Source organism: Sebastes fasciatus, chromosome 9 (genome assembly GCF_043250625.1).
Source record: "Sebastes fasciatus isolate fSebFas1 chromosome 9, fSebFas1.pri, whole genome shotgun sequence".
Taxonomy (NCBI): Eukaryota; Metazoa; Chordata; class Actinopteri; order Perciformes; family Sebastidae; genus Sebastes; species Sebastes fasciatus.
The window spans coordinates 3,982,263-3,998,215 of NC_133803.1; the positions used below are offsets into that span (position 1 = coordinate 3,982,263).

The following is a 15,953-nucleotide window of genomic DNA, read 5'->3' on the forward strand; positions in this document are numbered from 1 at the left end:
CTGTTAGGTTGCCTGACAGGGTCATAATTGGGCTTGTCACTTGGAGAGTGTGTGTGTGTGTGTGTGTGTGTGTGCGTGTGTGTGCGCGAGCGCCGTGTCATTGCAATGCGGGACCTGCCCCTGTCAAAGACAAGGTCAGGGGATAATTTAATCATTAAAGACCTCTTCTTCTCTCCTCTCATCTCCTCCTCTCCACCAACTAGCTGACAACGCCAGAAATGTCACACGTTGTCATCATTTAGCCTCCGTGTGTGTGTGTGTGTGTGTGTGCATCTTTTGTGGTTTCCCAGGCTTTTGTGCCGCCGTCTCTCCTCTCTTGTACTGCGGGATTGAGTGTCAAACTGAAAAATCTGTTGCTCTTTCTTGCCGTATTGTATTGTACTACACTGTCAATTCAGTAGCTATGGCAACATAGCAACTGTCAGTATTATGGTTACTTTAATCAAATCCCATTTGCCGTCAGAAAAGTAATTAATTAATTTAAACTCATTTATCTCAAATATTTATGTACACCAAATGGGGAAAACTGGAAATTTCAAAATATAGATCGATAAAATAGGTTTGTTTTTAAAACTGCTAATATATATTTTTAGTTTTAAAACAATATTCACATCCTGTTGAAATAAGTGCAACAACAGATTCAATTTCAATCCAGTTAACCAACAGAACAAAGTTCATCGACAGTACAAACAATCAATATTAATGGACATTTTTATTCTAAGACAACTTTAGAATTATCATTTATGGAGGAAAAATGTCCGAAACAGAGAGCTAAGTAGAGTTTGTAGCGCTTGAAAGACATGGAAGAGGAGAATAAATCCATGTGGGAAGTGTGTGTGGTGGAGGTGCTTCTTTTAAAGAGATGTATTTTCAGAAATGTAGGTGCCCTTTTTACGTTTTGTGACCTAAAAGCAAAACGTACCCTCACTTATGAGCAAATTGCACATTAACCCTGACACGTTGGAGTCTTGTCGACCCCACTGGTGGTGCATGTCGACTGGGCGCTCATGTCTTGTCCTCTACTGCCCCCTGCAGGTCCGCTGACGTGGAGAGCATGGTGAAGGTAAGACCTGAATGTGCCCACCTTGTTCTAGTGTTTGTGGAGAACCGTATACGTATAGTATATACTACAGTACATGTATAGTTAAGGAGCTGAGAATGATCCAGAAAAAGACTTTATAAAAACAGATATTAAAGTTAAAACAAAACTCTTTTTTTAGTATTTAGATGAATCTTCAGCTATCTATACTGTATGTCCTCACAACAAAATATCTATGATAACCAATTTACTCGCCATCCGTTACATACCGAGTTACATTTAGGAAGAATATACAATATGACAATCTGCTGCCTTTTATCCAAATCTCTGTATGGCACACTGAGCATATGAATGAAGACATGTTTAGGATGTCTGTTCAGCTGAATTAGAAACACTTTATTCATCCCTCAGGGGCAATTTTAGGCAAGACGGTTTGCAAACATAAAAACTAGGGCTGTCAATCGATTAGTTAATCGTGATTAATCGCAAATGAATCAACACATTTTTTTATCTTTAACTTTGACAGCCCTAAAAAAAAGGAGAAAAAATATACATATAAAAAATAAATGTTTAGGATTGGATTGCCTATCGGACAATTTAACCCCCTGTCCTTTCTCTGGTGATGCACTCTTACTTTTCTCTCCTGTGAGCTTTTGAAGTAAAATCCTTGTCCCATTTTGTGTGTGTCTTTGTATTTCATTTTTGTATTTTTATTTTCCCAGATTACTGAGCTCTTGTACAAAGACGAGCGCTTCTCCAAAGGAAACTCCAAGGCTTCTGGTAAGGAAACGTTTCTACACTCACTGGCAAGTCAGGACATTCATATCTGACAGTGTCCTTGTATGTAAGACGTGTGTGTTTGCGTAGGTGAGAGAAGGGAGGATGCCTGTGTGTGTGTGTGTGTGTGTGTATCATCTATCACAATGGCTCCCAGCCTATTTTCCTTGAAGCCCCCCCCCCACTTGTATCTAAGAAAAGCTGAGCCCTCTCCAATATTTTCTGACATCATCTTTAGCATCCTTAAAAAAAAATTACAATACCTCGAACAAAATCCTCAATTTGAATAAAAAGATTCAGTGTATTAAATGAGTCTTCTTTTTTTTTTATTAAATCAGATTTCTTTAATGAATATAACTCGTCAGTTTTGTCAGCACAAAAAAGTGATAAAAAAAAAAGATAATTATGTATCTGCTTGTAACAACGTCATTAATTTACAATAATAGTGTTGATCTTTGGCGGCCCCTAAGGGGGGCCCGCACCCCAGGTTGGGAACCACTGATCTATCACGTATCAGTATTCAAACTCGCAGACTGCTGTCTCAGTCAGCTTGCAACTATAATTCAGATGACAGATAGATGCCCAGTGTGTAAGTGTGTATCTGTGTGTATGTTCAGTCTCAGTAGCACAATACTGCTGACCGGCTGTTTTCTCGTCATGAAGCCTGGTTTTGAAGCTTTTTTTGTAACAACTTAATTAATTTCCTATATTTGTGTTAGAGCCGAAGAATGTTATTATGAATTATTATGAGTTATTATGAAGAATGTTTGTTATTGTGGTTAAATAAATGTAATTTACGATGTTGTAAAATTGCTGCTAGACCGTCCCGTTAATCTATTTAAATGATCATATCATTTCTACAACATCAGAGCAGACAGATCCTGGCGCACCCCCTGTGATCTTTGGCGCCCCCCTAAGGGGGGCCCGGACTATGGATGCACCGATCCGACTTTTTCAATCCCGATGCTGATAGCGATACCTGGGCTTTGGGTATCGGTCGGTACCAAGTACCGATCAGATACCGGTGTTTAATTAATAAGCTGTATGCCTCACTGTGTGGGAGTGACTTGGATTATTCTTTTATGTGTAAGGCAACATCAGGCTTAACTTAAACATTGCTTTTCAAACTTTGTATAACAAAATGTGACAAATAAATACATAGATATACATACATTTACTGAATTACTATTTATTCTTAAAATAATAAATCGTACACCAGCAATTTGGTAAAAAATCTTCAAACATAACATTAATTACAATTACAATTGTTAATGCAGCAACAAATTGGTCAAAACTTAAACAGGAATTAAAATTGCATCACATTATTACCGATCCAGCTATTTGAGTCCGTATCGGCCCGATATCTGATCCAGTATCCGTTCCCTAGCCCGGACCCCAGGTTGGGAACCACTGATCTATCACGTATCAGTATTCAAACTTGCAGACTGCTGTCTCAGTCAGCTTCCAACTATAATTCAGATGACAGATAGATGCCCAGTGTGTAAGTGTGTGTGTGTGTGTCTGTGTGTATGTTCAGTCTCAGTAGCACAATACTGCTGACCGGCCGTCTTCTCGTTATGAAGCCTGTGTGAGTTTATGTCCAGGTGTATGTGTGTGTGTGTGAGTGAAAGACCTGCTCTCTCCGTCTGAGGAAATAGAGCCTGGCTGCTGACACAGCGCTGAGTAGTTAAAAGTGTGCGAGCAAGTGTGTCTGTGTGTGTGTGTGTGTTTGTCACTGCTGAGCAGCGTCCCCAGTCTGGCAGTGTGTGTGTGTGTGTGGAGCGTTAATGTCGCTCTGTGTCAGTGTGTGTGTCACGGAGAGTCTCCAGCGCTGGAACTGGTGTTTGTGCTGGTGGGAGCGATGGAGACTGTTATCCATGTCACATCCCATTAGACGACATCTGCGTGTGTGTGAGTTGAAGTAGGGGGAAGCTGTCACTGCCAGCCACCGCACATTCACTCACACTCCGGCCCAAAAGCAGCCTCTGTCAGCAGAAAAAGCAGCACAAACACACACTCTGCAGAGGTTACAGAAAAATAGTATAAATGCACAAATGGATGCAGTGACTGACACGGTGGCAAATGACATTTATTCCCAAAACAACTGCTCACTGTGTGTGTGTGTGTGTGTGTGTGTGTGTGTGTGTGTGTGTGTGTGTGTGTGTGTGTGTGTGTGTGTGTGTGTGTGTGTGTGTGTGTGTGTGTGTGTGTGTGTGTGTGTGTGTGTGTGTGTGTGTGTGTTTTTCCATCCCCTCCAGAAGCGACAGCATTCTTCTTGTACAATGTGATCAGCAGCATGTCAGAGGGGGAAGTGCAGGCACAGGAAGACAAACTGCGGAAATACTTCAATCAACTACAGGCTCAGGTACACACAACCGCACTGATGTGAGGTTACTGAAAACAAACACACATATTCATACATTAATATACTATATATCCAGTTCATTCATAACCTTCCCGCTTTAAAGGAGCTTACACACTCTGATCTGAGATGATTTGCAGTGTGTAATCAGACTCGGATTATTCACCACACACACACACACTACAGGACACATGACCTCCTCCCCGCGCTCCATTTCTGAAGAGTGAAGGTTTGACTTGGGACATCCAGACATGTTGTGGAAGATTAAATCATGTTTTACACTTTTGGTTAAAGGTCACGTCTTAACTGGTCGTTCGGAGTTCAGTAAAATGGTTTCGTGGTCCGATGTGGAGCGTTTCGGCACGGAAAACATCCCAAAATAATCTAAGATGTAAAAAAGACATCGCAGACAACAATTCAGTGCACACGCAGAAATCATCCTCACATAAAACTATATCTTTCATCATCTTACTCAGAAGCCCTCAGTCATCAATACCCACAAGATAAAGTTTGATCCAGGAAGGACTGATAGTTTGTTGTAGTGAGTCCTTCATCAGCTGTGATCAGTATTGGCTGTTGAAGTACACTGTGTATTTACCAGAAAGCAGAACTACACCGTAATGATATATCAGTTTACATGCTGGTAGGGATGCACCGATACCAATACCAGTACCGATACTGTGCTCATGTACTTGTACTTGCAAAAAGGCTCACGCTCCACCTCCCCGACAGTGTGGGCGAGCCGGGCCGGTGGAGCGCCCGACCTCGCGGGGCCGGGATCCCACCTCAGCCGGCGCACGCCGGCCCTCACTTTCGTTGCGCCACGGGGTTTTGCTTGCACCATCTGACTAGCGTGTGCGTTAGACTCCTTGGTCCGTGTTTCAAGACGGGTCGGGTGGGTTGCCGACATCGCCGCAGACCCCTGGCGCCTTTTACGTGGGCTGAGTCCCGCCCGGGGGGCACGACGCGGTTGGGGCGCGCTAAGGACAGTCCGCCCCGGTGACACTTTGGACACGGTCCCAGGAAGCACCTTCACCCCGAGCCTTTCCAAGCCGACCAAGAGCCGGTCGCGGCGCACCGCCTCGTATGCGGGACTCCCCAGCCTGCCGTGTGTCGCTCACACCCTCCAGCTGGCTGTTAACGAGGGTCTTTAGGCACAGAGAAGTACTCGTATCGGTACTCGGTATCGGCGAGTACCCAAATGTAAGTACTTGTACTTGTACTCAGTCTGAAAAAAACTGGTATCGGTGCATCCCTACATGCTGGTCACCAGAGGCCCGTACTACGAAGCCAGTTCAACATACCCAGGGTATCTTCTCGTCATCTAGCTTAACGCTAACGGCCCTAACGGTGGTTTTCAACTCGGTAAATCAACCCAGGGTTTCTCCATCTGGCTCTGAGCGCGTTCACATAAATGAGGCGGTGTTTGCAGCATCTGACCAATCACAAACACGGACAAGTGTACTGTCAGCAGGGCGACACATTTTACAAACCAAGAGCAAACTATGACTGTAATATTACTATAATATAACTATAATTTAGACACATAGCAAGAAGTTAAACATAATCCAGGCTAAAAGTAACACAGCTGCAGCTACCAAATGCAGGAAGGACAGCTGGCAAAAGGAAAAAAATCACAGACTGTGTTAATGCGTAAATTAACAGACTTATAATATCACTGTCTTATCTAGAGCATGAATACATTTAACTATAAGTACTTTGTGTATTCCTATAAAGTAATATGTTGCTTATAGAATAGAAGCCTAGAAGATACATTTGTATTCCCTTTAGGGAAATTGTGGCGTGTATGACCATTTAACCTTCTATCAGCTGCGTCCCCGACTCCGACGGTGTGAAACAGACTTGGGAGCACATAAAAAATATATAAGATCAAAATGCAAAGCAATAAGCAGGGTTACTTTCACATCTTATAATCACCCACAGCATAGGCCTACATAGAAGTACCGGTAGCAAAGTAACGCAAGTTTGGCAAAATTTGTCAGTTTAAACGGTGTTGCTCTTAGCCTGGATTATGACTGTATCTTCTTCATATTTATGTAATATTATCATATGATCTGCGCACCGAGCTCTGATGAGGTCAGTAGGCGATGCTTTTATACGAGTTGATCTCTTATCTGGAACATAACCTGCTCCGGAGCAGGTTAGGTGTTCAGCCATGGCGATCTACCTCGGTAAGAAGTGATCCACCCTCGTAGGACTGAAAACCCTGAAGGGTTAAGCCTGAAGTTACCTCACTAACCCCAAATCCTGCTTCGTAGTACAGGTCTCAGGGATCACAACTTAAGAAAATAAACATTTTACTTTTTAGGGGCGGCTGTGGCTCAGAGGGTAGAGCAGGTTGTCCACCAATCGGAAGGTCGGTGGTTCGATCCCCGGCTGCTCCGGGTCACATGTCGATGTGTCCTTGAGCAAGACACTTAACCTCAAATTGCTCCCGGAGGCATAGCCATCGATGTGTGAATGAGTACTTAGATTAGATCCTGATGGGCAAAGTTGGCACCTTAGCAGCCTCTGCCATCAGTGTATGAATGGGTGTGTGAATGGGTGAATACTGACATGTAGTGTAAAGAGCTTTGAGTGGTCGGAAGACTAGTAAAGCGCTATATAAGTCCAAGTCCATTTACCATTTACTTTCTGAATGAAATGTATCCCCTGGTAAATGTTGGTCATTTGTGTGATCTCCAGTTGAGAAGTCAGTATTTGCAAATGCATCTTTGAAACGAAGCCTTTAAAGTCGAGTTAAATTACTCTAAACCCACTTAATGTTTTAAAAAAAAAAATCTTATCTTTACACTCAGCTACTGTTCAAACATAACTTGAACTTTTTAACACACCGAAAACAACAGGTTCCGCTCCTGTCGAACATGTTGCATTTAGTGAGCTGATCAATGCTCTGATGATGTTGATTTCCTCCCTCTTGTTTCTCTGCAGAACATACTCATTTCAGGAAACATCTACAGAGGCATCAAGAACCTTCTGGATTCATTCAACGTCCCAGAACTCATCAAGGTACAGAGCCTGGTCTGAGATACAGTTTGCATTTCTCCAATGCAGTGTTACTTACTTTTATCAGAGAACTTTAAGATTATCGACTTGAGAAAAGCACCAGTAGGGTCGACAAACTCAACGCACAACATGATGATATATTTGTACTACTTGTGTTTTCTGTGCTGTTATTACAAAACTGTTATTACATTTGCCCTAATGATGTAGATGTCAAATGTTAACTGTGTGTGTGTGTGTGTGTGTGTGTGTGTGTGTGTGTGTGTGTGTGTGTGTGTGTGTCAGGATGTGGCTGCTTTGGTGGACCCCAAAGACCGAGTGTCCAATGGCTCCATGTCCACTGCTTCCCGTGTCATTGTAAGTAGGACAGCGTGAAAGAAGAGTGAAAAATGTTCAAAATGCTATGAAATGAGATTTTGAATGCACATTGGAATTTAATTTGCACAAAAAAGAATGAATAGAACACTCTTAGGGTAGTTTAAAGGGGACCTATTATGCTTATTTTCAGGTGCATACTTGTATTTTGGGTTTCTACTAGAACAAGTTTGCATGCTTTAATGTTTTTTTTTTTGTTTGTTTTTTCTCATACCATCTGTGCTGCAGCACCTCCTTTCACCAGTGTTCATTTTGGCAGCTATTTAGATTTAGTCTTAGTCTTAAAACCAAAATAGTCATTTTCATCCTTCATAGTTTTAGTCTAGTTTTAGTCATCGACAATTCAAAACGTTTTAGTCATCAAAAAGTCATTCAATTTTAGTCAAAGTATTTTCTCTCCATTTTGTCAGCCATATTTTTTTTAATTTAATCTTAGTCCTGTTTAGTCATCAGATTATATTGAATATCTCTTATAAGATATTAATTAACTTATTTCACATAAAATTCGATGTAATCATTTTCTAATGAAAAACACAGGTTGGACGGTGACAAAAATAAAGATATTTTGGTCAAGTTCTTATGTTTTTAAACTACATTTTTGTCTTTTTTTGTCACGATATTGCATGTTGGATATTGTCACCGTGTTTAATGACGTTTGAGCTGTCTCGTTATCGTCTCGTCTTAGTAATGGGGAAAAAAGGTCATTGACGAACGTATCTATTCATAGTTTTCTTTAACGAAATGAACACTGCATTTCACTCTCTGTCTGAAACGCTCTGTTCGAGCTGTTTGTTGTGATTGGTCAACCGAACCAAACACTTCGGACTCCGCTCCGGCTCCGCTCTAACTAGCTTTGTTTGAGGGCGTGCCAACCTAGCCGCTAGGCAGGTATTATGCAAATGTGTTACTTGGTGACATCACCACGTTATGGAAGAAAGGGCAGGACATCAATCAAGGCGCCTCAGGCAGTTCAGGAGCAGTGTTTCTCTGGGGGAGATTAACTCCCTTTGGTGTGGACTTTGGGCTTTGTAACTTTGCAGACCTTTAAAGGTCCCATATCGTGCTCATTTTCAGGTTCATACTTTATTTTGTGTTTCTACTAGAACATGTTTACATGCTGTAATGTTCAAAAAACACATTACTTTCCTCATAGTGTCTGCCTGAATGTACCTGTATTTACCCTCTGTCTGAAACGCTCCGTTTTAGTGCATTTCAATGGAATTGCAACGGAATTGTGTTGCTAGGCAACAGTTTGGGTCCATGTTTACTTCCTGTCAGCTGATGTCATTCACATACACTGCAACAGGAAATAAACTGGGACACATTTAGAATGTTTATGTTTAAAACCGTGTAATGGTCTAAATATAAAAAATGGACAGAAATCCTAACGGCTTGTTTCAAACGCACAATTTCTGAATACGGGCTGTGTGTATTTCTCTGTATATTGAGCGTTTTGATAATTTAACAGTATTTATATAACACTTAAACCTGCTTTATAATATAAAAAACAATGACAATCTCACTTTTTACAATATGGGACCTTTAACACGCACAAAAAAATTATACAACACACTAAAGGAAAGGCAAAAAGCACAAAAGCATAATAGGTCCTCTAAACTTATAACGGAACTCCTTTCTGGAGATGAGTGTTTATGCATGACACATATTTTGTGTCTATTAGTACAAGCTCATATACACATGAGGTTGTGTATGTACACGTGTTTAACACCTCTCTGTTTCCATCAGGGAATTGAGGGTAAGGTGTTGGCACTTGAGAAGAAACTAGCCGAACTGAAAGCAGAGAACCAACCTTTCGGCACCGTACTCAAACACACCATCCAGACTCTCTGTGCTGAGGAGGTAGGACTTGTCTGGATGCCTCAGTCTCACAAAACCTCTTCTTTTTTTTTAGAATTTGCAATGTCTGTGTGTTTAGTCCTGTCGCTTTTTTTCTGAGAGTTTTGTTGTGTGATCAGAACCTGCAGCGCGCCCTTGAGCTGAAGCAGCAGCACGAGGAGGAGATGACAGTCGGAGCCTACGCCTCCCTCATCAACCTGTGCTGTCGTCAGGACAATGTGGAGGAGGCGCTCAACCTGAAGAGGGAAATGTGAGCGAAGCAGGATACGCACGCACACAAATACTCACACGCGCACACGAGCTAGCGCCGCGACCAGTAGTAGGCCATTAAAGTTTAACTTGAGTGGTTTTAGGGGAGACATTAATGCAGGGTCCAGCTGCTCTGTTGACTGGCTAAAACACAGGAAACTCTCCCTTCCTTCCCTTGTTTCCTTCTCTTCACTCACCACCTCGTCAGACTGAACAGGAGAGCGCACAATAGATGAGTTGCGTTACTTTAAGTGGAATACATTAATCTAACCTGTCTCTCGCTCTCTCTGTCTCTTTCTGTAGGAGTCGTAAGGACTCGTCAATAGTGCTGGATACCAGTAAATACATCGCACTGGTCAAGACCCTCGCCAAGAACGGCAGAGTGGAAGGTAAGTTCCTCAAGGGCTGCAACTGATTATTTTCATTATTGATTGGTCTGCCATTTTTATGCTTCTGTGCCGGTGACAGATGAGATTAAAGGACTAATCCAGTATGTAATATATTTACTGTAATAAATCATAAAATGACCATGATATGTCATCAGAGATAAAGGAAACGTGCTGAATTGAAATACTCCGACAACAATGCTACAGCCAGTTATGTTCTCCTTTTGAAATTTTCCATTCCAGTCCGGAACGTGTGTTTTTGTTTTGGCTGGTGTGATCCCGTCCGCGGCCCTTTTCAACCCCCCCGTTGCCATGTAAGAAACAAATTGGCACATAAACCCAGCGTTCTGCAGCCATGGAAGCAAGCTAACGAACTGGATCACCAGAGATAACGTTAACGTTAGATTCTACCCGACCTGAAAAGCCTCGGCACATCTCTCTATGGTCCATGTGCAGCTGGTTATCAAGACAGCGAATATTTCAGACACACAGCCGATGAAGTGATTCCGACTGCTGGCCAGCGGCGAACGCGGTCGCGTCAAGAAGGTAACCCTCAAATTGCAAAAACGTGCGTTAACTGCTATCTGTCACACCGGAAGAGCGGACGGCGACAACTCCAATGTTTTGAATTTGGACTGCTGTTGCCCATTTTAAATGCTAGCTGCCAGTGCTACACATTGTTCCTTTAAAGGGACTGTTTGTAACTTCTTACACGTATAAATCATTGCGGGTCGGTGTCCCATGCGCGCTCACGTGTTGCTACACTGTTCAGACTCAGACTCCAACACAAACTACACGGAAGCACCAAAACCTCTTGGTTGTATCTAGTGAAGCCCGTCTGTTAAACAGTGTTGGCCGCGGTCGGAGGACCGTAGCTTTGGTATCCAGGGCCAGAGTCTCTGCTCCTCTGCTCCTCTGCCTGCCTTCACTCACACACCGCGCTCCTTCTCGCTCTCTCTCTCCACCTCTCACGTGCATGCACACACACTCCACACTGCAGAAGAGTTAGTTTAGCTCTGAGAATATCTAGTGAATCTAGTGGACGTTTGTGCAGAAATAACTGCTGCAGCTCCTCCAGACCAACAGAGGTTTCCCGTGTCTTGTGAAGTGACGGGGCTCCACAGAGAGAAACGTTATCGTCTCCGACCAAAACTCCGGTGCCTCCCCTGTTCCCTCCGGCCGCGGTCGGGAGGCTGAGGCAGGAAAAGCCAACACTAGGATCAGTATTGATTCATGGAGAGACCTTCGTCTGGTCAGCTAACATTACTGCCAAGCAGCTGAAATATAGAGTGATATTGTGCTTTTAGCTGACGTGTGTCTCCTCACTGTTTCGAGCGATGCTCGTTCATGTCTGTAGAGCGAGCACAAGCGCGAGCAACAAGACGCTGACTTTCGTTGACTTAACGGCCACAGGTGTCGCTGTTAACAAGACATTTCTGATTCTTACATAGAGTCCCTTTAAGTGTCAGTTAATATATAAAGAGCACACCAGAACTTCTCAGAGCCAAGGTTACTTCAAACTGCTCGTTTTGTCCAAAAACAAAAGCCATTCAATAGAATTTTTGCTTGAATGACTTACAACGTTTGATTGATTATCAAAATAGTTCTTAACTTTGCGTTGATTTGTCTATTTGGTTAATTGACTAATCCCACCAGCACTTAGTTCCTCACGACTTTTCCTCTGACAGTAAGCCGGATCAAAGTAGATCAGGCTTGAACCTAAAAAGGCTTGCAGATGTGAATGTGTGTGGTTGAGCTTCTGTGTGTGTGTGTGTGTGTGTGTGTGTCACCAACTCTGTCAAAATCCGTCTTTCTCTCCCTCCCTCAAACCACATTAGCCGGCCATTTTCAGAATGCTACGGTGGGTTTCCTTCAGCCCATCGAAGACCCAATTACCATCAGTTTTGCCGCTCTGCTTTTTGCACACAATGACAGGCAAAATGTTTCCCTTGTCTGTCCTCTTCCTCTCCTCCCCTCCCCTCTCTCCGTCTTCATCTCTGTCTCTCTATCTGACCCCCTCTCCCGCCGCTCTGTCTCGAAGCGTGTCATTCGCTCACACACACACGCATCGGCGTCAGTGAGAAATGAGAGAGGGGGAAAATTACAGGACTGTGTGTATTTTTCCAGAATTATTGAAATCCGCCTTGATGCTAATGGCAGATCATGTCCGTCGAAGTGCTTGAGCGTTACACACACACACACACACACACACACACATATGCAAATTTGCATGTGAATTCAAGCAAAAGGCATTTGGTGGGCACGACGGTTGGCGTGGCCGTCTCGGTGTGTGTGTGTGTGTCGGGGTGTGTATAGGCAGCGCTAACGCATTTGCCATTAGCCAGAGTGTGCATATGGAGGGGGACGCTTGTCAGCCACATTAGCACACATGGCTAACCTTGATGTTAGCCTGTCCCCACCCAGACGCTGGTCCGCCTGGCTCCCTAGCACACACCAGGCCGAGCTGAAGATCATGTCTCCTGGCATCTTGCTTTATTCCTCCTCAGCCTCTCTAATGGCTTTGTTGTTTTTGCCCTTGGTTCACAGCCTCCCATCCCACCTCGCCAGGCAACTTTGTTTTCACCTCACTTCATCCTTTTTGACTTTATCCTTAACGTCGCCTTCCTCCCACCATCTCTCCAACCTCTGCTGCTCCTACTCCTCATCTCCATCATGGTTCTTTAATCTGGCCATACATCCATCTGTCTAACCTTCCTCTTTATTTGAGTGTTTTGGGTTTTTTTCTGGAGGAGTGCAAAAACAATATAATTCTGAACTTGTTTCAGTGTTACTGAGAATAGTCTCTTAGTTATAGGGCTGTCCCCAATACCATTTTTGGGGCTTCGACGCTTCAGTGAAAAATCCATCCATCCATTTTCTTTAACCCTATTCAGGGTCACGGGGGGCTGGAGCCGATCTAACATTGGGCGAAGGCGGGGTACAGACTATCACAGGGCTGACACATAAAGACAGACAACCATTCACGCTCACATTCACGCCTACGGGACATTTAGAGTCAACAATGAACCTAACCTGCATGTCTTTGGACTGGGAGGAAGCCGTAGAAAACCCACGCTAACACGGGGAGAGCATGCAAACTCCACGCAGAAGGGCCCCCAAGCCAGATTCTAACCTGCGACTCTCTTGCTGTGCACAGCACAGGGTGGCTCGCCGATATTCGAAGCTTCGCCTGGTGTGGCAGGGTTGGGGTTTCCTCTATAGGCTTCACATTACAGAGATTGCCAAAAGGTACAGGCCGGTTCACTGGAGACCAACTGTATCAGTCTCTTTCACACATAATGCACACACACACACACACACACACACACACACACACAGAGAGAGAGAAAGGGAGAGAACGTTCTTCTCTTTAAGAGCGTCAGTCGCCCCTCACCTTTCACTCAGTCAGTCAGCAGGAGAAACAATTCTCAGTCAGATATGCAGCTGCTAGTAAAAAGTTTATTTTCCTCTCGTGGCCGGTTGTGTCAGAGTAAAAAACCTCGCTGCCGTTATGACTTTCTTTACACATGGAGCATCCCATCGCGGCCATCGGGCTCGATCCCCAGCAAGCCTGTACATTAAAACAGCGGTGGGGGGGGAGACGACGATAACAAAAGCTGTCAAACTTCTCAAACTTGCGGTCATTATTTACTTTTATTGTACTTTCCTTTGCCTTCTATTGTCTAATGAGAGATGAGGATAGAAATGGGACTCTGAGGATTTTCCTTTGTATTTAAACAAAAGCGGCAACAAGATGTGTAATAATCACATGAAATAAATTACAGCGATAGCCCATAAAAACAAATTTGCTAATATTTAGACCTATAAACAAATTAATACATAAATAGACCTATTGCCATCAACTAAAATAAAATACTTTGCACGCATGCATTCACGCACACACGCACACACACATACACACGCACAAACAACAAACAGCGCAAACCATCTGAGAATAACTCATAGCAATTTATGTTGATGTATAATGAATAGCGGAAAACAAATGATGCAAAATAAAATCCAGTGTTCTTCGCTGAAGAAGGAAATCATAAAAAAACTAAATGTTTGAACTTTTTTTCCAACTTAAAAAATCCTACTGATACAAAGAGCATTGTTATTAGATCACCTTCTTGTCTATCCTGTACCAGAACGATTGCATCCCGTCGATCCTGCGACCCAGTGAACCTGCCATACATATCCACACGGGCCTGAACACCCCTTTACCTGCTTCCACCTTCACTTCTCTCCCTCCATTTTTTAAATACACCTCTCCTCTATCATCGTCACGTCTCTTTGACCTGCCCTTGCCCCTCTGCCTCCATCTGTCCATCCTCCCACTTTGGTAAACACAACTTGTTCTGGCTTTAGGTGGTCCTGGACTCGCTGTCGGTGGTGTGTGTTTATGTGTGTGTGTGTGTGTGTGTGTGTGTGTGTGTGTGTGTGTCACTAGCAGTCAAGTCATGCAACATTAGATGAACCATTGGGCTGTGTGATGTTTGTTTACCTGGCCTGTCTGCCTCCCCGTCTCTTGGTGTGTGTGTGTGTGTGTGTGTGTGTGTGTGTGCGTGCGTGTGTGGGATCTGGCTCGCTTTGCTGGCCACGATGCTCTGCTGAGCTGATGGATATGCATACTGGCTAAACGGACGGATAAAGGGAGAGATGGAGGGGAGGGAGGGTTGGACGTAGGACGGAGAGATGTTAGCTAGTGTAGCTCCATTTGGGCAGATCAACTCCAAGCCATTGGTCTCAGTGATTAGCGGGTCTGTCAGAGAGTGATGGAGAGAGAGGTATGGATAGAAGGAGGGAGGGAGGGAGACATGGAGAGAGACACGGAGAGTCAGAGAGCCAGAATAAGTTGCATATGAACTGATAAACAGCACAGACGTGACGACAGGTCAGGTCATTATAGGGCAATTGTTTAATGTTGATACCACCCTCTGTGATCACATTGATTTTCATTGTACTTTTAGTGTTTTAGAAGTTGTTTGTGCTTTTGTTTAAAAGTTACTAGAGATACTTTTGTTATTCACTTTAATTTGTCAGTCTCTCTGTTTTCTAGGGCTGTCAAGCGATTAAAATATTTAATCGTATGATCGTCCGTAGTTAATCATGATTACTCGCACATTTTTTTTATCTTTCACAAGTCACAAGTTGCATTAATGCGTTAAAGTAATTAGTGGCGTTAAAATGAATTTGCGTTAACGCGTTATTATCACGTTAGCTTGGACAGCCATACTGACAGGCTCCTAGAAGCAGTTGGTTTAGGATCACAGAGAGACTGCCTCTGGTTTATTTCACCATCTTCTAACAGAACATCTTCTGAAGCCATATATGTTGTCTCTGTCCTGGCCATATACAGTAGAAGCTGTGAGACTTTCCAAACATAGAGAATTTATCTCCTCAGTGGCAGCGAAACATGCAACATGAGCCAGTCAGCCACTCCTGTACGTTAGACTGAGTGCTTTACACTTTAGGGTCTGACACATTCCAGCAGACAAGCTCTGGGCCTTGACAGTAGAAGTCCTCAAGGAAAGCTTGTTTCTTCTTCTTCTTCTTCTTCTTCTTTTCATTATTCCTCTGCGCTGGACAGTAGATGAATCGTTACACGCCTACAGTACAGTGATGGATTAAATTACGTAGTAGTAGAGGAAAAACAGCTACTGAAGGAGCTACTTACTGAATGTCCTCTGTACAGACGTGCTTATTACAGAAATTCATATTGCAGTAGTGATAGAAATAAGATACATCATCACACTAGTGACGGAGAACCCAGTCACTTCAAGGTTTGCCTTTTTCCATTCTTCATCACCTCTCGTCAAACCCTCATCCAGCAAACCAAACGTATCCCTCTGACAAGCCTCACCCCCCTCTCATTGTCCCCCCC

General features: G+C 43.5%; 1 protein-coding gene across 1 annotated transcript in view; it reads left to right on the forward strand.

The window, feature by feature from the left end:
* Window positions 1–15,953, forward strand: part of lrpprc (leucine-rich pentatricopeptide repeat containing) — a 93,780-nt gene that overhangs the window by 25,650 nt on the left and 52,177 nt on the right. Inside the window, exons 15-22 of the mRNA XM_074645504.1 lie at window positions 1,036–1,063; window positions 1,762–1,819; window positions 4,075–4,181; window positions 7,131–7,208; window positions 7,488–7,559; window positions 9,324–9,437; window positions 9,554–9,684; window positions 9,987–10,072. Coding sequence (XP_074501605.1) covers window positions 1,036–1,063; window positions 1,762–1,819; window positions 4,075–4,181; window positions 7,131–7,208; window positions 7,488–7,559; window positions 9,324–9,437; window positions 9,554–9,684; window positions 9,987–10,072 — 674 coding nt within the window. The remainder of the gene's footprint in view (window positions 1–1,035; window positions 1,064–1,761; window positions 1,820–4,074; window positions 4,182–7,130; window positions 7,209–7,487; window positions 7,560–9,323; window positions 9,438–9,553; window positions 9,685–9,986; window positions 10,073–15,953) is intronic.